The following is a 27,577-nucleotide window of genomic DNA, read 5'->3' on the forward strand; positions in this document are numbered from 1 at the left end:
TGGAGTAGATAGCTCATTTTCAAATAGCTTCTGAGAGAAGTCTTTGTCTGGCAGTTTCTGGCCCGGATTCTCTTGTTTGTCTCTCCAGAAATCTGCATTGTAGTTATTCACTGTGTGTCCCAGTCTTGGTCATATACCCATTTCACGGAAGAGTTCCTCCTCATAGGACGCTGCATCCTTTTAAAAGGCCTTTTTCTTTTTGTCCTTCTGCCTCCTGTAGGGATGTTTGAGCTCTTTCTTCACTTATAGTTCAACGAAGCCAAGCCTTAGTCTGTCCCTTTGGGATGAACTATTGTTCTACATTAATAATTAACCTTTACAAGAGCTCTGGTCGTAGGCATTTAACCCAGATTCAGAGAAAGTTGAAGTTTGGTTATGGCAGAGAGATCTCACATGTTGGGGAGTGGGAGTTAGAAGGGAGAAGCTGTCGGTCATTAACCTTTTATCGTTTGTTTTCTCGTTTAGTCACTTGAGTGTTTGCGTAAGGACCTTGCAGTTTTTCCCCTTTGCACACGGTCAGTCCAGTAGAGCTAAGATGAGAAATTTAGCTCTTGAATTGGGAAGATGAATATGCATGATTTTCTATGTATTATTAAAGATGAGCTTCATGGGTGCTGGTAGTAACTGTTATTGTTCTGAGTGTCCACAAGTGGTAAAGCACATGGACTCCGGAGCCTAACTCCTGGGTTCAAGTCCTGCTCTGCCAGTTACTGGCCGTGTGACCATGGGCTGGTTCCTTAACTACTCTCCATGTCTGTTTCTGCATCTGTAAAATGGGGGAATGATGGTAGGTATCTCAAACGGGTGTTGTCAGGATCTAATGGGATGCTAGGCTTCAGATCCTTAGCACAGTGTCTGGTAGTAGCTGCTCAGTAAATATTAGCATTGTTATTATTTTCAGTGTTATTGACTATGGTTACACCCATGGTGAAGGTCATCTAGTAGGTGAGACATTTTCAATTCTTTGTTGTTAGTTAGATATTAAAAGGCAAATATCTCTGCTTGCTTCTCTCCTGGTGTTGGAGGGAAGGGAAGCAGTTCTACAGCTGGATGTTAGGGATTAAATAGTATATACTGGAATGACTCATCCAATTAATTTTTTATCACTGAGATGGATTGTAAGACTTTAGCACTTAAGTCTTGTTACTTTATTAAAAAAGGAGAGGATAAGACAACCTTCTCTGTGGAAGGGATAAAATGAGTTAACAGCCACGACAGCCACCCCCAAATAGCTGAGATTTTTATGCCCATACCATGTGCTACTTCTAAGTGCTTTGCGTGTATTAACTCATTTCATACTTAAGAAATAGTCTACTCCTATATTCGCATTTTCAGAGGAGGAAGCAGACCCAAGTAAGTTAAATAACTTTGAAGTTCACACAGCTTAGAAGTAGTGGATGTGGGATTTGAACCTAAATGGGGGTCCTCATCTAGAATTTGAATAAGGCAATGTGAAGGACCTAGCAACGTGGTTTGCATAACCCACACTCAAATGCTAGCCCCTTTGCCTTCTGTTTTTGCTTGTTTATTATTATAGTATGGATGTGACATTGCATGGAGATCAGAGGACCAAGACCTATCCAAGGTTACTGCATCAAAATTCAGTTCTAATAACAGCAAAACCTTTTAGAAATTCTGATCTTGGGGAACAAGTTTAATCCCTGCTTTTATATGGATTATACCGAGTTTAGAAAGTCATAATAGGTTTTTTAAAAATGTTTTAGGGTGTTTCATTCTCTCACTGTGTGTATATAGAGGACATGTGCAATTGTGCAAAAAAAAAATATAGATCTCCTTCTCCACCAACGCTTAACACTCAATAATCTTCTTTAAAAAGAAAAATAATACAACAGGGTAGAGTGAAAAGTAAGTCTCCCTCCACTCCTGAATATTAATCCCACAAATCCTCTCCCCAGTGACAATTTTATAGCTTCTTGTGTTTCCTTCCAAAAATGTTTTATGCATTTACAAGCATATATACATGTAACACACTTCCCAACACACACACTCTTTGCACAATGATAGCATAATACACGCTGTCCTGTTCCTTACTAATTTCACTTAATGTTACTCAGAGTATCTATGTCAAAACTGGGAGTACTACCTTGTTTATTAGGGCTGCATAATGTTCCATTTTAAAGATGGGCCAGTCTGTTACTGCTGGTCATTTAGGTCGTTTCTGGTCTTTTACTGAGGACATTTCAGTAAATATCTCTGTAGGTAAGTATTTGTGTCTGTGCAACTCAGTCTCTTTTGATTTCTACTTGCAAGCTTATATTGTTTAACTTTCTGACAATGCAAAAAATTGGCCAGAAGGAAACAGACGAAAGGAATATAATGGAAATATAGGGGCTTATTCAGGGCTTGTGGGCACCTCAGAGGTCTGTGCAGATGCTTTTTCAAGTGCTGTATCTCATGTTTCTCATTGTTTCAGACTGTTGTGTCCTGAAGCTTCATTTTGGGCCTTTTCCCTGGGTGCCCAGTGAGCGATGGATGGTTACTGTTTGCAAGATTGATTCATGTAGCACTTGTCTGGCTTTTGACAGGTTGTTTATAAGAATAATGACATCCGTCTGGAGCTGTCTCGCTTGGCCAGAATTGGGGACACCAAGATGAAAATCTACGGTGAGGTTGTATTCAAGTGTGAGAATGTGGCCACACTGGACCCCATCAACTTTGAGACCCCGGAGGCTTACATCAGCTTGCCCAAATGGAACACCAAACGCATGGGCTCTATCTCCTTTGACTTTCGCACCACTGAGCCCAACGGCCTGATCCTCTTCACTCACGGCAAGCCCCAAGAGAGGAAGGATGCTCGGAGCCAGAAGAACACCAAGGTGGACTTCTTTGCCGTGGAACTCCTCGATGGCAACCTGTACCTACTGCTTGACATGGGCTCAGGCACCATTAAAGTGAAAGCCACTCAGAAGAAAGCCAACGATGGGGAATGGTACCATGTGGACATTCAGCGAGATGGCAGATCAGGTAGGAAGAAGCAAGGTGTGTGACTGAGACTAGGGGAAAGCTTCTGCTTCCTTATATTTTTTTATTTTAGTTTTTATGACTTGTTTGCTTGTTGATTCTTTTGCTGTTCTCCTTAATGCTTGTTATATGATTGTGTAAGATTATGTTTCTGAACCAGACACCTGTCTCATCGATGGCTGACATTCTCCTCATCTCCCCTGTCACTCACTGCACAATGGTCTCAGCGATACCTCCAAGACCCTGGGGCTAAGGATGTTTTTACAAGCAGCATTTCCGCTGCTACCAAAGTGACTGTCATGTCACTTGTGTGATGGGTTTTTTCCCTCTTTATTCTCCTTTTTCCATCACCATGGAAACCAATTGTGACATCACAGATGCTGCATTATGTGATTACTCTGTAGGATAAGCTGCACTGTGCAAGAGTTTATGCAGTGAAACACCCTTCAGTAATTGGCAAGAGTCATATTTCAGGGAACAATTATGACAAGAAAGGAAAAGGCAAATTGATTTTTCCTAAAGTCATGTTCAATTTAAAGCCTTCCTTTGGTGTGAAAGCCTGTATTTCACTCTTTGCTCAGACCTTACTAACTTTCCCTTCCTCTTCATAACCTTTTACATTGGGTTTAAACGGCTTTGTTTGTTTCTGCAGCTGCAGACCAAGCAAGCTAGCCCCAGGCAGTACATAGCCACTCTGGAATAGTAGCAAAGCGGGGCAGGGGAAGGAAACACAAATAGAGAGTCTGAGGCTTTTGAATGCCTGAACAGTCTGCCTCACTTTCTATGGACATGTGGCAGTGAAGGTCACATTCTGTGCATCAGAAAGGGCATTTCACCCAGAGAAGTAATTAGAGCATTTGAATTTCGCACTTATTTCCTGATTCTCCATTTAGGTAGTATTGTACTCAATAAGGGTCTTGGCTATATTTTCACAGTTTTAAGGATTTACTCTCCTGGTGAACACAAAAATGTCTTCCTTTTAGACATTTTTGCATTTGGCCAACAATAGAAAGCAATAGGTTCCCCTAAAAGGTTGTAGCCACTAATGGCTGAGCTTGCGGGCATGGCTTTTCTGCGTAATTCCAGAGCTAGAGGGGTGGCGGAGATGAGCAGTGTTGCCCTTAGGTAAGCAGCTGGTTGGGTTCTGTGCAGAGGGCAGACAGGTGGCAGATTGCAGACCTGGACGGTTTATTGCCCAGCAGGATGCCTTATCAATTGCCTGAAATTTGATCAGAACCAAGAGGCTTCAAATTAAATGTGCTTGTTGGGCAAGAATGAACATTTTGTTCTTTTTTAAGAGAAAAATACACAAAAAATCATTTCTGAGGCCAAATCTTTTGAAGTTTATCCATTAAAAAATGTCAGCAGGGGCAGAGAGCTAGAAAGCTGTCTCAGAATTATAAGGGACACACTCCTGTTGGTTTTTAAGACAATGCGTTTTGGGTCTCTGGAGTTTGGACATGGTTGATGGGTTTCATGAATGACTAACCTAGACCTTGGCACAGCTGAAATGTCACCTATCTGTGTCACAGGCAGGCTAGAACATGTAAAATCGCCACATGTCTGTTTCTGATATTCTCAACACGAATTGCTTTTTCAAGTAGGGCAGTTGTTTCGTTTTGTTAGAACCATCAGTAGACCCATTTTTTGACAAATAAGTTTGGATTACAGAAGCCTTAAATTTCATACCTGGGTGCTACGGCATTGGCTAATACTTTGAAATATTGATAAATTTGACCAAAGCCTATAAAAATTTACTGAGTAAACAAGTCGTTGTCATGTAAAAGCAGCATAACAAAATTTTAACATGATATACTGAACTTCATTTCTTCATGAGGGTATTTTCTGGTATGTTCTTACAGACCTGTATTAAAATGACTAGTTATAAAAACACAAGTGTATCTAATTGTGGTACCTCCTTCCCTACTCATCCTGAAGGATATGACTGAGAGGTGATCTCGGGAAACTTTCATCTTCATTCCCCAGCTGAGGGACTGATTCTCAAAACAGTTGTGGTCCCACACTCCGAGGATGAATTTTCCTCAGGATGTATTTAAGGGTCCACTATTTAAATCAGTTCGGGTACTGTTCTTACTTGGCAATAGATGCTCCTCCCTGTTAGTTGGTGATCAGATTAACTCTGTGGACATGTGGTGGGTGAAGAAAGCAAACTGCAAGAGAGAAGAAAAGTACCCAAGCCTCAACTTCCTCATTTGTGAAATAGGGGAAATACGAATGCCTACCTCACAGGACTGTTTTGAGGATTGAGTCCAGAAAAGCACAGAAAGTACTAAAAATGGTGGCTGGGACATTTTTATTGTTATGTAGGTTTTTAAAAGATTAAAAAGCAAAAAGGCAAAGCAGATTTCTCCAGGAGAAAACTTCCAGGGAAGAGTAGGGGGAAGCATGCCTAGCTGAATCCTCCAGAGACCCCTCATACTCTTTCTACTCTTCTACCCCTGGGTTGACTTTGTGATTTAGAGTGTACTTCACTTTCTTGATCTCATTTGATCTTCTAGGCCCTTCAGGCTTTCCCCTGTCATAGCTGAGGGAATTGAGACTCAGATAAGTGAAAGCTGGCTGATGGATGGCCCAGTTATCTTAGTACCAATAAAGCACTTTAAGAATACTAAATTTCTAAAATTTCTGGCATGAAGTTTAGATATCACTCTGATTTAACAGTTTAGGAAATTGAGCTGTTGAGGAAATCGAGGGGTTCAGTGACTGGTACAGGGTCAGAAAGACTAGAATCCCTGTTCCCAAGTTCCCAGGTCAGGCTTCAGGGTTACATCTTCTGTGATTTCTTGTGCCTGGTCTAGCTCTGATCTCATCTCTTCTTGACTTCCTCTGGCCTCCTGTACTCTAGCCACACTCCTGCCTGTCCCAGGGCCTTTGTAGGTGCCATTCCCTGTGCCGGGCACATTCTCCCCCTGGGACTTCGCATGGTTGGATCCTTCTCAACATCCTGGTTTCAACTTACCTCTCACCTGCTTAGAGAAGCCTTTATCGACCGTACACTTTAAAGTTGAACTTGTGGGCTGCTGTAGCACCCATTTTACTCTCTTCCTCCCACTTGCCATTTTCCAATTTCTGTTCATTGGGTGATTTGTTTATTTTCTGTTCCTCTGCTGTGGAACATCAGCTCCATGAAAGCAGGCACGCCTGTCAAGTTCATGTATATGTCTAGAACTATACTAGAGACAGAACAGGTGTTCAATACATGTTTGTTACATGAGTACATAAAGAAACATGTTCCGAAGATGATGGAGGAGTAGGACTTGGAGATCACCTTCCTCCCCACAGATACATCAGAAGTACATCTACATGTGGAACAACTCCTACAGAACACCTACTGAATGCTGGTAGAAGACCTCAGACTTCCGAAAAGAAGGCAGAGCACCAGCTAAACAGCTCCAGAGATGGGTGCAAGCCGTGGCTATCAGCGCAGACACCAGAGACGGGCATGAAACGCTAACACTGCTGCTGTAGCCATCAAGGAGCCTGTGTGCAAGCACAGGTCACTATCCACACCCCCCAGGAGGCTGTACAACACGCCACTGCCAGGGCCCTGTGATTCAGGGACAACTTCCCCAGGAGAACACACGGCGCGCCTCAGGCTGTTGCAACGTCACACTGGCCTCTGCCACTGCAGGCTCGCCCCACATTCCAAGTATAACAACAGTACCCCTCCCTCCCCCGGGCCTGAGTGAGCCAGAGCCCCCTAATCAGCCTCTGCTTTAACCCCCTCCTGTCCGGGCAGGAAGAGATGCCTGAGGGCGATCTACACACAGAGGTGGGGCCACAACCAAAGCTGAACCCCAGGAGCTGTGCAAACAAAGAAGAGAAAGGGAAATTTCTCTGTGCAGCCTCAGGAGCAGCGGATTAAATATCCACAATCAACTTGATGTACCTGCATCTGTGGAATACATGAATAGACAACGAATCATCCCAAAATTGAGGTGGTAGACTTTGGGAGCAGCTGTAGACTTGGGATTTACTGTCTGTGACTGATTTGTTACTGATTTTTATGTTTATCTTAATATAGTTTTTAATGCTTGTTATCATTGGTGGATTTGTTTATTGGTTTGGTTGCTCTCTTCTTTTTTTCTTTCCTTTTATTCCCTTTGTTTTTATTATTACGTTTTTATTTTAATAATTTTTAAAAATTTATTATTTTTTCTTTCTTTCTTTTCTTCTTCTCCCTTTTCTTCTGAGCCTTGTAGCTGACAGGGTCTTGGTGCTCCAGCCCGGTGTAAGGCCTGAGCCTCTGAGGTGGGAGGGTGAGTTTAGGACATTGGTCCACCAGAGACCTCCGGGCCCCACGTAATATCAATCGGCGAGAGCTCTCCCAGAGATCTCCGTCTCAACACTAAGGCCCAGCTCGACTCAACTGCTAGCAAGCTCCAGTGCTGGATGCCCCATGCCAAACAACTAGCAAGACAGGAACACAACCCCACCCATTAGCAGACAGGTTGCCTAAAGGCATACTAAGTTCACAGGCACCCCAAAACATACCACCATATGTGGCCCTGTCCACCAGAAAGACAAGTTCCAGCCCCACCCCCAGAACACAGGCACCAGTCCCCTCCCCCAAGAAGCCTGCATAAGCCACTGAACCGACCTCCCCCACTGGGGGCAGACACCAAAAACAACGGGAAGTACGAACCTGCAGCCTGTGAAAAGGAGACCCGCAAACACACTAAGTTAAACAAGATGAGAAGACAGAGAAATATGCAGCAGATGAAGGAGCAAAGTAAAAACCCACCAGACCAAACAAATGAAGAGGAAATGGGCAGTCTACCTGAAAAAGAATTCAGAGTAATGATAGTAAAGATAATCCAAAATCTTGGAAATAGAATGGAGAAAATACAAGAAGTGTTTAACAAGAACCTAGAACTAAAGAGCAAACAAACAATGATGAACAACACAATAAATGAAATTTTAAAATCTCTAGAAGGAATCAATAGCAGAAGAACTGAGGCAGAAAGTGGATAAGTGACCTGGAAGATAAAATAGTGGAAATAACTGCCACAGCAGAATAAAGAAAAAAGAATGAAAAGAATTGAGGACAGTCTCAGAGACCTCTGGGACAACATTAAACGCACCAACACTCGAATTATAGGGGTCCCAGAAGAAGAAGAGAAAAAGAAAGGCACTGGAAAATATCTGAAGAGATTATAGTTGAAAACTTCCCTAACATGGGAAAGGAAATAGTCAATCAAGTCCAGGAAGCACAAAGAGTCCCATACAGGATAAATCCAAGAAGAAACACTCCAAGACACATATTAATCAAACTATCAAAAATTAAATACAAACAAAAAATATTAAAAGCAGCAAGGGAAAAACAACAAATAACATACAAGGGAATCCCCATAAGGTTAACAGCTGATCTTTCAGCAGAAAATCTGCAAGCCAGAAGGGAGTGGCAGGACATATTTAAAGTGATGAAGGAGAAAAACCTACAACCAAGATTACTCTGCATAGCAAGGATCTCATTCAGATTTCACGGAAAAATGAAAACCTTTACAGACAAGCAAAAGCTAAGAAAATTCAGCACCACCAAACCAGCTTTACAACAAAAGCTAAAGGAACTTCTCTAGGCAGGAAACACAAGAGAAGGAAAAAACCTACAATAACAAACCCAAAACAGTTAAGAAAATGCTAATAGGAGCATAAATATCAATAATTACCTTTAACGTAAATGGATTAAATGCTCCAACCAAAAGACACAGACTGGCTGAATGGATACAAAAACAAGACCCATATATATGCTGTGTACAAGAGATGCACTTCAGACCTAGGGACACATACAGACTGAAAGTGAGGGGATGGAAAAAGATATTCCATGCAAATGGAAATCAAAAGAAAGCTGGAGTAGCAATACTCATATCAGACAAAATAGACTTTAAAATAAAGACTATTACATGAGACAAAGAAGGACGCTCCATAATGATTAAGGGATCAATTCAAGAAGAAGATATAACAGTTGTAAATATTTATGCACCCAGCACAGGAGCACCTCACTACACAAGGCAAATGCTAAGAGCCAGAAAAGGGGAAATCGACAGTAACACAATCATAGTAGGGGACTTTAATACCCCAGTTTCACCAATGGGCAGAACATCCAAAATGAAAATAAATAGGGAAACACAAGCTTTAAAGTATACATTAAACAAGATGGACTTAATTGATATTCATAGGACAGTCCTTCCAAAAACAACAGAATACATTTTCTTCTAAAGTGCTCATGGAACATTCTCCAGGTTAGATCATATCTTGGGTCACAAATCAAGCATTGGTAAATTTAAGAAAATTGAAATCATATCAAGTATCTTTTCTGAGCATAATGCTATAAGACTAGATATCAATTACAGGAAAAAAAACTAAAAAATAAAAACACACGGAGGCTAAGCAATACGCTACTAAATAACCAAGAGATAACTGAAGAAATCAAAGAGGAAATCAAAAAATACATAGAAACAAATGACAATGAAAACATGGCAACCCAAAACCTATGGGATGCAGCAAAAGCAGTTCTAAGAGGGAAGTTTATAGCAATACAATCCTACCTCAAGAAACAAGAAACATCTTAAACAACCTAACCTTACACCTAAAACAATTAGAGAAAGAAGAACAAAAAAACCCTAAAGTTAGCAGAAGGAAAGAAATCATAGAGATCAGATCAGAAATAAATGAAAAAGAAATGAAGGAAACAATAGCAAAGATCAATAAAACTAAAAGCTGGTTCTTTGAGAAGATAAACAAAATTGATAAACCATTAGCCAGACTCATCAGGAAGAAAAGGGAGAAGACTCAGCAGAATTAGAAATTAAAAAGGAGAAGTAACAACTGACACTGCAGAAATACAAAGGATCGTGAGAGATTACTACAAGCAAATAGATGCCAATAAAATGGACAACCTGGAAGAAATGGACAAATTCTTAGAAAAGCACAGCCTTCTGCGACTGAAGCAGGAAAAAATAGAATATATAAACAGACCAATCACAAGCAGTGAAATTGAAATTGTGATTAAAACTCTTCCAACAGGGCTTCCCTGGTGGCCCAGTGGTTGAGAGTCTGCCTGCCGATGCAGGGGATGCGGGTTCGTGCCCCGGTCCGGGAGGATCCCACGTGCCGCGGAGCTGCTGGGCCCGTGAGCCATGGCCGCTGAGCCTGTGCGTCCGGAGCCTGTGCTGCGCAGTGGGAGAGGCCACAACAGTGAGAGGCCCATGTACCACAAAAAAAAAAAAAAAAAAATCTTCCAACAAACGAAAACCCAGGACCAGATGGCTTCACAGGCGAATTCTATCAAACATTTAGAGAAGAGCTAACAGCTATCCTTCTCAAACTCTTCCAAAATATAGCAGAGGGAGGAACACTCCCAAACTCATTCTATGAGGCCATCATCACCCTGATACCAAAAACAGACAGAGATGTCACAAAGAAAGAAAACTACAGGCCAATATCACTGATGAACATAGATGCAAAAATCGTCAACAAAATACTAGCAGACAGAATCCAACAGCACATTAAAAGGTTCATACACCATGATCAAGTGGGTTTTATCCCAAGAATGCAAGCATTCTTCAATATACACAAATCAATCTCATTATCAAACTGAAGGATAAAAACCATAGGATAATCTCAGTAGATGCAGAAAAATCTTTCGACAAAATTCAACAGCCATTTATGATCAAAACTCTCAGAACGCAGGCATAGAGGGAACCTACCTCAACATAATAAAGGCCATATATGACAGACCCACAGCCAATATTGTTCTCAATGGTAAAAAACTGAAACCGTTTCCTCTAAGATCAGGAACAAGACAAGGTCACCCACTCTCACCACTATTATTCAACATATTTTTGGAAGTTTTAGCCACAGCAATCAGAGAAGAAAAAGAAATAAAAGGAATCAAAATGGGAAAAGAAGAAGTAAAACTGTCACTTTTTGCAGATGACATGATACTATATACATAGAGAATCCTAAAGATGCCACCAGAAAACTACTAGAGGTAATCAATGAATTTGGTAAAGTAGCAGGATACAAAATTAATGCACAGGAATCTCTTGTATTCCTATACATTAATGATGAAAAATCTGAAAGAGAAATTAAAGAAACACTCCCATTTACCACTGCAACAACAACAACAAAAATTCCTAGGAATAAACCTACCTAAGGAGACAAAAGACCTGTACTCAGAAGACTATAAGACACTGTGAAAGAAATTAAAGATGACAAACAGATGGAGAGAAATACCATGTTCTTGGATTGGAAGAATCAACATTGTGAAAATGACTATACTACCCAAAGCAATGTACAGTTTCAATGCAATCCCTATCAGACCACCAATGGCATTTTTCACAGAAATAAAACAAAAAATTTCACAATTTGTAAGGAAACACAAAAGACCCCGAATAGCCAAAGTGATCTTGAGAAAGAAAAACAGAGCTGGAGGAATCAGACTCCCTGACTTCAGACTAAACTACAAAGCTATAGTAATCAAGACAGTTCAATACTGGCCCAAAAATAGAAATACAGATCAATGTAACAGGATAGAAAGCCCAGAGATAAACCCATGCACCTGTGGTCACCTTATCTTTGTTAAAGGTGGCAAGAATATACAGTGGAGAAACGACAACCTCTTCAATAAGTGGTGCTGAGAAAACTGCACAGATACATGTAAAAGAATGAAATTAGAATACTCCCTAACACCATATACAAAAATAAACTCAAAATGGATTAAAGACCTAAATGTAAGGCCAGAAACTATCAAACTCTTAGAGGAAAACATAGGCAGAACACTCTTTGATATAAATCACAGCAAGATCCTTTTTGACCCACCTCCTAGAGAAATGGAAATAAAAACAAAAATAAACAAATGGGACCTAATGAAACTTCAAAGCTTTTGCACAGCAAAGGAAATCATAAACAAGACGAAAGGACAGACCTCAGAATGGGAGAAAATATTTGCAAATGAAGCAACTGACAAAGGATTAATCTCCAAAATTTACAAGCAGCTCATGCAGCTCAATATCAAAAAAACAAACAACCCAATCCCAAAATGGGCAGAAGATCTAAATAGACATTTCTCCAAAGAAGATATACAGATTGCCAACAAACAAATGAAAGGATGCTCGACATCACTAATCATTAGAGAAATGCAAATCAGAACTATAGTGAGGTATCACCTCACACCGGTCAGAATGGCCATCATCAAAAAATCTAGAAACGATAAATGCTGGAGAGGGTGTGGAGAAAAGGGAACCGTCTTGCACTGTTGGTGGGAATGTAAATTGATACAGCCACTATGGAGAACAGTATGGAGGTTCCTTTAAAAACTAAAAATAGAACTACCATAAGACCCAGCAATCCCACTGTTGGGCATATACCCTGAGAAAACCATAATGTAAAAAGAGTCATGTACCACAATGTTCATTGCAGCACTATTTACAATAGCCAGGACATGGAAGCAACCTAAATGTCCTTTGACAGATGAATGGGTAAAGAAGATGTGACCCATATACACAATGGAATATTACTCAGCCATAAAAAGGAGTAAAATTGAGTTATTTGTAGTGAGGTTGATGGAGCTAGAGTCTGTCATACAGAGAGAAGTAAGTCAGAAAGAGAAAAGCAAATACCGTATGCTAACACATATATATGGAATCTAAAAAAGAAATGGTTCTGAAGAACCTAGGGGCAGGACAGGAATAAAGACGCAGACATAGAGAATGGACTTGAGGACACGGGGAGGGGGAAGGGTAAGCTGGGACGAAATGAGAGATTAGCACTGACATATATACACTACCAAATGTAAAATAGATAGCTAGTGGGAAGCAGCTGCATAGCACAGGGAGATCCGCTCTGTGCTTTGTGACCACTTAGAGGGGTGGGATAGGGAAGATGGGAGGGGACATGGGGATATATGTATACATATAGCTGATTCACTTTGTTGTACAGCAGAAACTAACACAACATTATAAAGCAATTATACTCCAATAAAGGTGTTACAAACATTAAAAAAAACTAAAATACTTGATTTATAGTCAAGAAAAAAAGAAAGAAAGAAAGAAACATGTTCCAGTTAAAATTTATCAAAGGCAATGAATGTCGAAAATATGCCCTGGCAGGGCTGGTAGCTAAGGCCAGCACAGAGGGTATCAGCTCATGGAGAGAGAAAGAGAAGAGCAGGTTCCATCCTTCTGCTGATGGTGAGCCAGTGATGAAGACAGGCAGGACCTACAGCCTGTGTCCCAGGTACAGAGTAAGAAGCACCTTACATGTATGAGCTCATTTACTTATCACACCAACCTGTGAGGTGGGGACAGTTCTTTCCCCATTTTACAGATGAGGAAATTGAGGACCAGGAAGGAGAAGTCACTTCTTCAAGGTTATCCAGCTAGTACGTGGCGGGGCTGGGATTTAAACACAGGCACGGTCTGTGCTGCTGTCAACCTGTGTGATGTACAACCTCTCAGCCAAAACTTTTAGGTAGAAAAAAAGATAATCATACTAGGTGCTAGGCCACTGAGATTCCTCTGGGCCAGGCTGTCTTAGCTGGCAGGGATTGGAGCCAAATGGCCTACATTGTCCTTTACCATTTTGTGGCATTTCGTTCCCTTGCTTACATTGTTCCTTCCTGGCCAGGCAACAGTGGTCTCCCATCTCACCTGCTAGGCTCCTTTCGTTTGGTTCATCAACTGGCAGCCTCACCTGTGATGCCAAGAGGGCTGTTAGCTCACTTTGTTTCTGTCCTCCCATCCCAGGTACCATATCAGTGAACAGCAGGCGCACGCCGTTCACCGCTAGTGGGGAGAGCGAGATCCTGGACCTGGAGGGGGACATGTACCTGGGCGGGCTGCCGGAGCACCGTGCTGGCCTCATCCTCCCCACTGAGCTCTGGACCGCCATGCTCAACTATGGCTACGTGGGCTGCATCCGTGACCTGTTCATTGACGGGCGCAGCAAGAACATCCGGCAGCTGGCGGAGATGCAGAACGCTGCGGGCGTCAAGTCCTCCTGTTCACGGATGAGCGCTAAGCAGTGTGACAGCTACCCCTGCAAGAACAACGCCGTGTGTAAAGATGGCTGGAACCGCTTCATCTGCGACTGCACGGGCACTGGCTACTGGGGCCGAACCTGCGAGAGGGGTGAGTAGGCCCTCGTGGTGGCACGCTGCGTCTGAGTGGGGGTGATGTGCTGCAGCTGTGTCCCTGGTTGCACCTGCCTGTGCTTCCTTTGCTACTACAGGCTCTCCCTTTGGACCTCCCTGTGCTTGCGTTCTTCTGGAGAAGCATTTTCTAGGGTTCACTCCTTTCCAGATCATACCCTTTCTAGTTCTGGATGCTTGGATTTGTTTGGCTAGGGTTGGGCTGCAGAGAGGGAAACTGTAGAGTAAATATTACCATGATCATGCTACTTTCTTGATTAAGTGTTAGACATCTATTTGAGAAGGTGAATTCTTTTGGGATTCTGGGTGGGCTCACCAACTGGCTGTTTCCTTTGTTCATTTAACTCATGCTTTTTTTTTTTTTGGCGTTACGCGGGCCTCTCACGGCTGTGGCCTCTCCCGCTGCGGAGCACAGGCTCCGGACGCGCAGGCTCAGCGGCCATGGCTCACGGGCCCAGCTGCTCCGCGGCATGTGGGACCCTCCCGGACCAGGGCACAAACCCGCGTCCCCTGCATCGGCAGGCGGACTCTCAACCACTGCGCCACCAGGGAACTCATGCTTTTTGATGTTTCCTTCGTGCTAGCTCTTGGATTAGGCTTTAGAAATACACTGTTGAACAAAATAGCCCCAGCCCTGTTCTGTGGGGCTTGCTGCCTAGCGGAATGCTTAGCTGTTAAATAATCACAGACGTGTTGAGTTTTATAAGAAGCAGTGTTATGTGTTGGTTAAGAACATGAATTCTGGGGCCAGACTCGGTGAGAGATGTGGCCCTCATGGAGTGATACAAACTTTCTCAAGATAATATCTTTGAGACTTGATTTCCTCATTTGCAAAATGGAGATAATTAGGTACCTACCTCACAGGATATTAATGAGGATTAAGTGAGTCAGTAGGTTCCTGGACTATGGAAAGCATTTAGTAAATGTTAGTGATTGTTACAGTCATAATTATTGTCATCAACATCATTAAAGGAAAAGCACAGAGAAGTTTGGGAGGCCTTTGCAAGGGGACCCAACATACCGTAGAGATTCATAGAAAGCTTCTTCAAGAAAGAAATATATAGGTTGAGACTTGAAATATAAGTAAGAGTTAGCTTGGCAACGAGGTGGGAGGAAGCCGGTGTCTTTTACATGAGGGCAACGTGTGCCAAGAGGTAAGAGACCATGGCACACCGGGACTTCCCTGGCGATCAGTGGTTGAGACTTCACCTACCAATGCAGGGCATGCAGGTTCGATTCCTGGTCGGGGAGCTAAGATCCCACATGCCTCGCAGCCAAAAAACCAAAACATAAGCAACAGAAGCAGTATTGTAACAAATTCAATAAAGACTTTAAAAATGGTCCACATCAAGGAAAAGAAAAACTTAAAAACAAAAATCTCCTCTAAAAAAAAAAATCAAAGGAGACCATGGCACAGTTGAGGAACCAAACAAAGTCCATAACAGAATGGAGTGTGTAGTGAGGTGGGGGGAAGGGTGTGAGAGGTAGCTGAAGAGTTGGGGGACAAAGAGTGGGGGCTGACCATTTACAACAGGCCAGGATGCTGGGGGAAGCCCCTTTCTCTCTACCGCTTTAGGATCTTACACTTGCACTGAATTTACAGTTTGGGTAAAGGGCAGAGATAAAGGTAAGCAAAGAGACAACATCAAGACAAGGAGATCCTAGTCTATAAGCCACATCCAGATTGCAGCTTGGTTAATTGTTTTATATGCCAACCACACAGAATCTGGCTGGCTGTCCATGAGTTGTCAGTCTCTATTTTGTATGAAAGGATAATTTACATAGTTATCAAGTTTTGCTGAGGGCGTAGTTCTAGGGCTTTGAGGATACTGTGTGTGTAGTAGAGGTAGTTTCTGTCTACAGAAGCTTATCATTTCTTTAGCTGAGGAGTTGACACATCGATATAAGAAGCAGTAATAAAATGATACAAGGCAGCAGCATGGGCTGGACCATGAGGGGGACATGGAAATTTAGTGAAGACTTTCCTGAGGAGAGGGACATGCAGGGTCACACCCTTAAAGACTACCAGTGGCCAGAATTGTCCAGGTATCAGAAGTCTGGTGATAAGGAGGGATCCTGGAACATGCTTGCATAACCAGTCAAGAATTTTCAAGGAGTCATTTTTGTGAGGCCAACCATATTGCTAGTTAAAGTATATTTCAAGAGAACTGCAAACCTTCCCTACAGCTGGACCAGAAGGAGGACACAGGATATTGGAGTAAAGGAAAAGGAGCTTTTTTGGGGCTCATAGAAGTGAAATTCAGATTCACTGAATTTTCAAAGCAGCCACCCCAGAACATGAACTAAGATGGGGAGGCGGCCATCCGGCACAGAAGTGGGTCTCATTTGGCTGGCCAGTCTGTCAAGCTCCTGAACTCCTTCCAAATCCGTTTTTAGGGTAGACTATCCTGGTTGCTGGTTTGGGGAGATAGAAAAGTCATTCGACCTCTGGGATGCATGAGACCATTTTGATATAAGCCAGGAAATTGTGGATCATCCACTGTCTAGGAAGGTGGTGTAAGAACCAAAGGTCCCTTCAGACATCTCACTTCTTTCTCCTGGGTATCTTTCCAACTCAGGGGCCTGCAGCAGGGACTGGAGACCGCTGAGCAAGGTGTCCCTGAGATCAGCTGTTCCAAGGGCAAATCAATGGGAGTTGGTCCAAGATTTGCCAAGTACAGTGAAAGTCACTGCACCTTTTACGTTGTCACTTGCTGACTAGTCATTAAAAGGCAGCTGATTGGGGATATATGAGGGACAATTATTCCTGGTACAGTGCAGCCAAGAATCATCCATTGTGGCCAAATGAGAAGGAGCCTGGCAAATTTAAGACATTTAATCTACATGTCGCTCAAATCCCAGATGGTTCAACTGATTGTTTTGTTCCCCCGCTAATTGTTTTCTGGCCCTGTATTGTTCCTGACACCATGTTCAGAATGGATCAGTGGAGTGTAAAAATGATAGGACTCTACTTTGCTGGCAAAGAAAACTGTTTCCCTATGACACTGTTTTTCTTTATTGAAACTGATTCGTCAGTGGAGATGGTTTTGACTTTTGTTCATTTTTCATACATGCAGCAGACATTTATTGAAACCCTAATTTGTTCCAGGCACTGTATTAGATGCTGGCAATGCAAAAAAAAAAAAACCCAAAAAACCGACACAGCTTCTGGTTTTGATCAAGGGGTGTATAGTCCTACTGGACAAGGAAAGGTGGGAACTGTGCTAATGTTTGGTAGATGTCATGCCTGATCTTTTAGGGGAATAGCAGGGCAGACAGATGGGAGAGGCCATGCCTACATGGGTGAGTGATGGTTGGGAAAAGGGGACCTGAGGTTTCTTAGATTTTCTTGTCTGCTAGTAATAATAAAACTATGGCCTCTCTTTACCTCTGACCCTCAGTATCCATTATAGGCACTTCTGAAGAGTGGTAAAGGAAGAGCATTAACATTCTTTATGCAAGAGCATGATCCCCTTTGTCAAGGAATGCTGCCCCACGCACCATAACACCATCAACAAGTTCACTCAATTTACCATTCTCTAATTTTTTTCTAGAAGCATTAACCCTAAGCCCACTAAGTGACACTTAGTGGGGACCAAGTGTCAATAGGCAAGGCTATGGATTTAATTTATTTGTGGACTATCGAACTTCAATTTGAGGCCACTGCAGATTCTACCCCCTTCCCTAGATGGCTTTTCCTGAATGTATGCCATCATTTGTTTAGCAAGAAATAAAATAGGACTCAGCACAGGTTCATCCCTATGACAAAAATAAACTACACTATAGCACTTAGAGTCAGGATGGCCTAGTGGTTAATGGCGTGAATTTTAGTCAGATGTACCTTGGTTCCTGAGTTGGTTCTGTCAGTAGCTAGGTAATATACAACAAATTTTTTATTTTGTCCAAGTCTTAGTTTCCTTATCTGTAAAATGGGGACACTGATAATTACTAGGTAAGGTTCCCTTGGTTGCAAGCTACAGAATTGACAATGACTAACAGTAAAGGAAGAAGACATATTGCATGATTACCTAGAGAGTTATTGATCAAATAACGATCTCACCAATTACATCTTGAAAAGGGAAGCAGAACAACTCTGGGGATCCCAAGGCACTGTGATTGAAGTGATGCATCTCTCTTGACCTACGGGTTCTGGAGTTTTCCATTCACAGTTTACATTTTCCAGAAAGAGAGCCCAGTTGGCCCAGTTTAGTTCATCTGTCTGTTCTTCTACAATCAGCTCTGTCCAGGTGGGCAGTCACCTAGAATAGATATGAAGGATCACCTAATATGTAAATATATAATCTTACTGAACCATTTTCATAGTGTTCCTTCATGGTGAAGCTTGGGGTGCCCTGATCCATAAGGCCATGTCCTGTTATAGATGCCCAGCCACATGGACTACTTCTGTGTGATAAACAAAAATATTTCCTGGGGTCATGGATATTGGATGCCTTTGAGAATATTAAATTGTAGAACTAAGAAAATGTGATAGGGAGGGTAAATCTGCTCTTCTCACTGGTCCCCGGGATTCCACTTATCTGACATAAACACCAGCTGAAAACCAAGAATGCAGATATTATGGGTTCTCTCAAATGACCCTGTTCCAGCAGGAAAGGCTTGCAGGCAGCAGCTGCTCGGGGACTTTGCTTTCAGCCAGCCCCTCTGATGGCTGCTGTGTGCTCCTGGGGCAGCAGTACATCCTGCTGGGGAGGGTGAGACACTGACTTCAGAGGAGGCTAGAGTGTGCCATTTGGATGCCACATGGAAATCAAGACATCAGGACATAGCAGGCCTGGCAGATTCAGTCGATGTTACCTGTACCTAATCCTTATTTCAGCAAGGGAGCAATTGGAAGCCCTGAAAAGTTAATCTCACTTTAACTTGGAGCAGCTGTAGAATGGTTAAAATTCATGGATCTTGACTCCTAATCCACTGTACTTTCCATTACATTGAGTAGCCTTTCCTCCTCTTATATATGAAAGGGGTTGGATTATAAGGTCATTGAAGGAAAAACAGTGCATTAGGTATTTTTGTTTTCCCACAGTCTCCAGCACTGTGCTGTACACATACTACGAGGTTATTAAATGTTGGAGGAAGGGTCCCAGTCCTCTGTCCTGGGTCTCCTCCTGGTCTGCACATTGCCCTTTGTGCCCTCATCCACTGCCATGGTGTCAAAGGTTATCTATGTGTCAGTGATTCCCAAATCAGTCTCTCTAGCCTCGAACTCTCTCTGGAGCCCCAGATTTCTATATCCAGTTGTCTGCTTGACGTCTTCATTTGGATATCTGATAGATATCTTAATCATAACATTGAAAAATAGAAATCTTCAGTGCCTCCTCCCTGCCTTAGACTTTTTTTTCTTTTCTTTTTTTTTACTTTTAGTTTTTCCCATCTCAGTAAGTGGCATCACCATTGTCCTTGGCATTTTCCTCGATTTTTCTTCTCATTCAGTCTGTCTCAGCAAGTTCCTGTCGTCTCCTCATCTAAACCCATCCTGCATCTGTCCACTTCTCTCCCTCTCCACTGCTATCATCCTAGGTCAGCCTACATCGATCTCGTCTTTGGAAAACTAGGTAGCATGTCATACGTTAGGAAAAGCTCAAATTCATTTTGTGCCTTCCTCAGAGTATTGAAGTGAGATTATTAAAATGTTTAAATATTCAACACATTCTTAAGTAGCTTTAGTTTCAGTGGCTCTTGGTCCCTCAAATTGCAGGAAATGAAGCTATGATACTTCTTTGGAATTAACTTCAACATTCACATTTCCATTCCTTTTCTCTGTACCAAGCTTGGTGAGCTCAGTTGTGAGGATACAAATTTGTAGAAGACATAGTTTCAGTTCTTGAGCTCACAGTCTAATAATCTGCAAATTGTAATGCAATCTACCAAGGGCAATGATCCAGGAATATCATAGGAAAGAATGAGATAACAATTAGAAAGCAAAATATGTCCAACATGATATTACCACTTTATAACCAGTTCTGGATCTACTGGGGTCTGCTCAGACTGACTCACTGGTGTGGGAACAAAAGAAACCCTGGCTTCCAGGGTCAAATATAAAAATGCATGTTGCTTTCCCTTGTTCCCGTGCCATTGAGGCTCTGCTCTTATTCCCCTAGGAACATCCAGGCCCTTTATTTAGATATGTGACCTTGAGATTCTTACTGGGATCCTCTGGCCTCTCTGTTCTGCAAAAACAAAATGAGGCAATTGGGTTTCATGCTCTCTCAGGGCCCATCCAGTTATAAAACTCTGTGATTCTCAAATGTCATCAGCTTGGCAGTGGCGTCCCTTATCCTGAGTAGAGGGGTAAAGGTGAGTGAAAGGCAGGGCAGGGATGCTAGTCCTTGGTTCTTGCAGTCTGCAGTACTGTCTGGGTTAGGAGGCTCAGTTTAGTCATATCAGCACTGCGATGAAGTTGTCACGTCTCTTGGTTCATTCATCTAAAAATACGAATACCTTGATATACTGGGAATACTTCAGGTCCATGACTTAAAAGTTTTAATTGCTGGATTAACGAGTAGAGCCTTGGATTTCTTAAGATCATTAAAAGACTGTCTCTTTTTCAGTCCATTGTTTACCCCCTTTCAAGGGTAAATACATGTATTAGAGAAAGAGGGCCCCCAAGAAATACATAATTCATCAACATCAACCAACATGTCCCCATTTTTTCTTATCCATTGGTGCTTTTTAAATTTTTATTTTATGTTGGAGTATAGTTGATTAACAATGTTATGTTAGTTTCAGGTGTACAGCAAAGTGAGTCAGTTGTACACACACAAGTATCCATTCTTTTTCAAATTCTTTTCCCATTTAGGTTATTACAGAATATTGAGCAGAGTTCCCTGTGCTATACAGTAGGTCCTTGTTGGTTATCTCTTTTAAATATAGCAGTGTGTATATGTCATTCCCAAGCTCCCAATCTATCCCTCCCCTCCCACACTTCCCCCCTGGTAACCACAAGTTCCTTCTCTAAGTCTGTGAGTCTGTGTCTGTTTTGTAAATAAATTCATTTGTATCATTTTTTAAGATTCCGCATATAAGCAATATCATATGATATTTGTCTTCCTCTGTATGACTTACTTTACTTAGTATGATAATCTCCAGGTCCATCTATGTTGCTGCAAATGGCATTATTTCATTCTTTTTAATGGCTGAGTAATATTCCATTGTATATATGTACCACATCTTTTTTAAAAAATATTTTTATTGGAGTATAGTTGCTTTACAATGTTGTGTTAGTTTCTGCTGTACAGCAAAGTGAATCAGTTATACGTATACATGTATCCCCTCTTTTTTGGATTTCCTTCACATTTAGGTCACCACAGAGCATTGAGTAGAGTTCCCTGTGCTATACAGTAGGTTCTCATTAGTTATCTGTTTTATACACAGTAGTGTATATATGTCAGTCCCAATCTCCCCATTCATCCCACCCTGCCACCTCCTTGGTATCCATAAGTTTGTTCTCTACATCTTTGTCTCTATTTCTGCTTTGCGAATAAATTCATCTGTACTATTTTTCTAGATTCCACATATAAATGATATTACATGATATTTGATTTTCTCTTTCTGACTTACTTCACTCTGACAGTCTCTAGGTCTGCCCATGTCTCTGCAAATGGCACTGTTTTTCATGTCTGAGTAATATTCCATTGTATATATGTACCACATCTTCTTTATCCATTCCTCTGTTGATGGACATATAGGTTGCTTCCATGTCTTGGATATTGTAAATAGTGCTGCAATGAACATTGGGGTGCATGTCCCCGTTGAACCATGTTTATCTCCAAATATATGCCCAGGAATGGGATAGCTGGATCATATGGTAGCTTTGTTTTTAGTTTCTTAAGGAAGCTCTGTACTGTTCTCCATAGTGGCTGTACCAATTTACATTCCCACCAGCAGTGTAGGAGGGTTCCCTTTTCTCCACACCCTCTCCAGCATTTATTGTTTGTAGACTTTTGATGATGGCTGTTCCGACTGGTGTGAGGTGATACCTCATTGTAGTTTTGATTTGCACTTCTCTAATAATTAGTGATGTTGAGCATCTTTTCATGTGCCTCTTGGCCATCTGTATGTCTTCTTTGGAGAAATGTCAGTTTAGGTCTTCTGCCCATTTTTTAATTGTGTTAAGACCCACAGCTATATCCCTGGTGATGACCGTAGCGTTGCTCAGATTCAGCCTCTTCTTGTTTCTCTTCCTGTTCTCCTTTCCACAGGCCCAGGATTGTATGATCCCAGGAAATTGTCCTATAATCCATGAACCCTTCCTAAGTGTTATTCTGCCAGGTTGGGGTCTGAGATACCCCTGATCACAGCTTCTCCTGATGGTCTAAAGAAGAGAGTAAGGGAGGAAGATTCTAGTCGTTTGAGAAGCTTGAAGCTCCAGGGGTCTCAGAAGGACAGGCTGGGGACTTTGGCGATCTTTGGAAAATCTGCAGCTAGGCCTGTGTTTAGCCTGAGAATGTGAAGGTCAGCACTTTGAGGCAGAGCGTGACAGCTGCTTAGAACTGTGGCACACCTGCTGTTGGCTGTGATTCTGTCAAATGCAGAGACATGGTGGCCGTTTATATTACTGCTTTGTACCTTTATTACTGCCTTTGCTAAAAGCTGCTTAACTGCCAGCAGACGTCTGCCCATTATAGATGCAATAAACTGAGATGCTGCTAAATTATGAGAAACAAGTGCTTCAAAATGCAACACAAGGGGATTGTCATAGCATTTTTTAGCTGCATCTTGGGTCTTTTCACAGATAGATGAATCCTTCCTTGCTCCAGTCTCGATTAAGAGGAAAGGAAAGTTAACTTTTTTGAGAGAAATTATATGCCTGCTTTGTATTCTTAATATACACTGGGCCATTTAACCCTCACATCCATTCTTCAGGCTGCGTAATCTTAGCCTCATTTCCTAGATGAAGAAAATAAGGCCCCAAGTCATTCATTCCAAAGCACCTGTTGAGTACTGTGTGCCAGAGGCCGCTTTGATCCTTCAAGGTACAATAGAATTGATTGTGATGTTCCTCATAAACATATCAATATATTCTGATACCTGAGGAAAGGACATAAATGCGAGGAGAAATATCATGGACAGTGTCAGAGATTGGGTGACACTGGAACTGAGGCTTGGTGGAGTAGCAGGAATCTCCCAGGAAGACCAGGCAGGGAAAAGTATTTCAAGCAGAAGGAACAGATATGCAAAGATGACTTCTGTAAACAGGAAGTTTTCCTCGTGGATGGTATCTAAGTCTTAAATTTGAGGGGATGTTTTAGAAGGTGTGGCTGAAGAAGTGGTAGGGTCAGTTGTGAGGCGCCTTGTTTGTTCTCCCCAGAAGTTTGGACCTTACTAAACTCGTAAGGGGGCATGCCAGTTTTAGCAATGGGATAACAAAGTCAAATCCCTCTGGCAAGGGATGATTGGCACGTGGGAGACAGTAGGCCAAGAGGCCAGTGTACGTTAGTTCAGTTTGCATTTATATTAATTCAGGGTGGGAAATAAGAGTCCTAACTGTGATAGGGAGAATGGAGGTCGAGTTCTGGGGACACATCCAATAGATATTTAAGGGGTAATGTTGATAGGATTTACTAACCAGTGGTACACAGCTAGAGAGTGGCCGAGACTGGATTAGAATAAGGGTTTGGTCGTAGAAGCCCATTGTTTCTTCCCTGTGCTACTCAAGCATCTCAGATCAGATGGAGAGTCTTGGGAGGAGTGGGGAAGAGTGAGGTAGCGATTAAGGGGATATAGCTAGGAGTCGCCTATATATACTGGTCTCACTCTGAACATATGTGACTTATTCTCTCTCTGTGCCTCAGTTTCTGTATTTACCACTGAGAATATCAACAGTGGTTGCTTAATTGGCTTTTTGTGAGCCTCTTTATTATAGAGTCAAAGTGTATGTTGTGTTCACAGAGATCATAAGCCAGCATGTCCCTTTCTGAAGCTAGAATTCTGCAATTCAAGAATGAAAAAATTCTCAGACTGGTGTTTTTTTTATTCAGTTTTTTCTTGTGTTGTAGAAATGACCTAGATATGATTTCTGTGTTTAAGTATATGATATAGGCTAGAACTTAACAGGGGGAAGGAAGGTTGCACCAGAAGGGAACATACCAAAGCATGCTTTTCTCCATACTTCACATGGTTTGTATTTGGAATCAAGACATGACTACTGTAATCCCAGATTTTGAAGAATTATGCTAAAATGGTCTGTTGTTACTGTGATTATTTCAACCAAGCTTTGCATGTATTTGGTGGAAAAATGAATTGTTTCTCTTTCTCTTGTAAAAGTGGCCATACTTGAAATTAAGCTAAAAGATTCTTTCCTTATAGGTAGGAAAAATCGTATTTTTAATTTCTCTGTATTCTGGTCTCCCGTTAGGACTTCACATCAATGACACCCAATGCTGGGGATTGTGTACGTGTGAGTGATAGAGCACACGTGTAGTTTCCCTCTAGTTTCTGAGATGTTTTGCTGTTCTGTTTTTAATATAATCAGAGATTATTTAAGGAAGAGAAACGCAAACGTGTAACAGTCATGAATAGAAGGGCCAAACTGAAACCTAGACCTGGATTGATCCAAAGAAAACCAGATGAGTGTAAAGCGCTGTAGAATTATTTGTCTCGCCAGAGGCCCAGATACCATCTCGCACAACCCCCCTACCCCCAGTTCTAGATCAGGAAGCTGAGGGCTCCAGGTAGGAAATAAGTTGCCCAAAGAATAGAATATAGTGTTTCTAGCCCCTCCTTTTGGTTCTCCTATCATTGGATTTTTCAAAGAAATCCGAAGATACTGCAGGAGCAGTATTTGTGCATATTTTATGAAGATGTATGTTTATGTCCCCATGGATTACTAAGCAGTACAATCATGCATTGTAACAAAGGTATTTGGTTAGTCTCCAGTCTTATTCTTGTTGGTAAATTTATTTAGAATGTTGGCAATTGATTTAGAGAAAATAAATATGAAGGGAAAAGACATGTGTACATGTCTCTTATTTCATCAACGATCCCATATTACCCCATATGACAAATAAATCCAGCCCAACAGAGAGAATTTTGGAGTGACAAGTGCATTTGGGACTTGGGGCCGGAAACTCTGGGTATATAGCTCTCAAAAGGCCCCCTTCTGTGGAATATTGGCCAGCTATGTCCCTGGCAAGGAAATGCAAGGTTTCTTGGAGATCACTTCATGCTTCTTAGCATGTTTAACCTTTACAGCAAGGCATTCTCATCAAAATGACAAACCCCCACAGAGCCTTCTGAGAGGCCAGTTAATCAGAAACCTTATGAAATCTGTGGGGCTAGCACGCTCCCCATCTTTTTTCCTCCAGGGAAAGAAAGCCCTGTGTCTTTCAGATTTCAGTCTTCTCTGCAAACCCCTTGTCTGCAGCTTCCTGCTGTGACCCACAGATATTAGAGTATTGTTTTCCTGTGGTCTCCCAGGGCCACATACTGACACCAGCTAAGGCTAGTACATTTTTAATCTCCATCAGTGACATTGTAAGGAAAGATGACTGCTCTGATGTTTGCTTACTTGAATTCTCCCTACTCCAGAAGTCTTCAGACCCCCAGAAAGGATCTGAAGATAGTGGCTCACTCTTAATGTCACCGCATATGGTGGCAGGCAGTTGCTGACAGGGACCTCAACTCCAGCTGGCTGTCTCTGCTCCCTTTGCCCCATTTCTCAGGCTGTAATGAAACTTATTTCACAAGCATCCCAGCTTCTCCAGATACTGTAAGATGGAGCCTCCTGTGGAAATCTACAAAGTCAGGTCTATGTTGAGAGCAGAAGTAGAAAGAGAAAAGATTGATGAGTAAAAGTCAGGTAGCTGTACAGGTGATAAAAACATTGATTGGGATGAGGGTGGGGGTGACTCTATCAGAATTTAGATTCGTATTTAGTTGGAAAAGACCTCTGAGGTTTTTGAGTCTGACCTAACATCTGATGCATGAACACCCTTGACAAAATCTCTGAAATGCTGTACGGACTCTATGGGAACATTTTCTGTTTCCATATGCTGCGCTAAATGCACAGCAGTGGGTAGCTTAATCATTGCGATAACTGTGTAAGTAGGTGCTATTTCATTCTCAATTTACATCTGAGGAATGGAGGTCACGGCTACATTAAATAACTTGCCTAAGGTCACTGAGTTCTTCTGGACCTTTCACTCCAGAGCCTACTCTTCTGTGATCAATATATTCTACTGCTCGCAGTGACAGGGGAGCTCACTCTTCAAGAAGCTGCTGTTTCAGTTTTGCAGAGCACCAAATACAGACATACCCCGGAGATATTGCAGGTTTGGTTCCAGACCACCTCAATAAAGTAAGTATCACAGTAAAGTGAGTCCCATGAAGTTTTTGGTTTTCCAGTGCATATGAAAGCTATGTTTATGTTATACTGTAGTCTATTAAGTGTGCAATAGCATTATGTCTAAACAATGTGTGTACCTTCATTTAAAAATACTCTATTGCTAAAAAAATGCTACCCGTCATCTGGGCCTTCAGTGAGTTGTCATCTTTTTGCTGGTGGAAGGTTGGAAATATTGCAAGAATGACCAAAATGTGACACAGAGACACAAAGTGAGCAAATGCCATCGGAAGAATGGGGCTGATAGTCTTCTCGTTCAACACAGGGTTGCCACAGACCTTCAATTTGTAAAACACACAATATCTGCTAAGCACAATAAAGCAAAGTGCAATAAAATTAGGTATACCTTTATTCTGAATATCTCCCGTTTACTGTAAACTGAAGTCTCTCTTCTTCTAATATCTTTCTTTTGATCTTGGTTCTGGCTTTGGGAACTATACAGGATTTAATCCCTCAATTAATATTTACTTGGTACTTACTGCGCCTTGGGCACCTGGGATATATAGAACTATCAAACCTAAACGCTCTTCTGTAGTAGACCTTTAGGTAGTTAAAGAGGTCTGTCATTGTTCCACTGAAAGGTTGTCAGTCATTCTCAGGATAAACTATTAGTTTCTTCAAGTAGTCCTCATCTGTTGTGGTCTTGAGTTCCTCCATCATCCAATAGTCATTGAGGGAATGAAGGAGGGTGAGGAGAGGCTGTGTATTCACTGAATGCAAGGATGGCTTCCAGGACCAGGGAACTTTGTGGCTCTGCCCCTTTAAGCAGCAGGCATTTGTTACTAATGCAATAACCCATATGATCATTGGACATTGTAATGTCATATGGACTATGGATTTGTGAGGCCAGTGGGATTCACTGGTGTATTTCTGAGAGGTGATTGCTAGTTGTATATCCTGAAGACAAAATATCTTGAGCCCACAATAGGCAGCATCACATTTATTTCCTAATCTTATTGCTCAAAATAGTCCTAGACTGAGTGTGGTTAAATCACATATTTCAAAAGCAAGGCTACATTTATCTTTGGCCTTAGGAATATCTCAGGGTATCATTTGACAAG

The 27,577-nt window shown here is 41.9% G+C and overlaps 1 protein-coding gene across 8 annotated transcripts in view; it reads left to right on the forward strand.

The window, feature by feature from the left end:
- The window catches only part of NRXN3 (neurexin 3), a 1,701,263-nt gene that overhangs the window by 549,498 nt on the left and 1,124,188 nt on the right, over positions 1-27,577 (forward strand). For all 8 annotated transcript variants that reach the window (XR_004479740.2, XM_033415363.2, XM_033415434.2 and 5 more), the window contains exons 7-8: positions 2,547-2,985; positions 13,752-14,135. Coding sequence is in view for 7 of the 8 variants with exons in the window: in XM_033415363.2 (XP_033271254.1) it covers positions 2,547-2,985; positions 13,752-14,135 (823 nt within the window). In the remaining variant the exon portion in view is untranslated. The remainder of the gene's footprint in view (positions 1-2,546; positions 2,986-13,751; positions 14,136-27,577) is intronic.

Source organism: Orcinus orca, chromosome 2 (assembly GCF_937001465.1).
Source record: "Orcinus orca chromosome 2, mOrcOrc1.1, whole genome shotgun sequence".
Lineage (NCBI taxonomy): Eukaryota > Metazoa > Chordata > Mammalia > Artiodactyla > Delphinidae > Orcinus > Orcinus orca.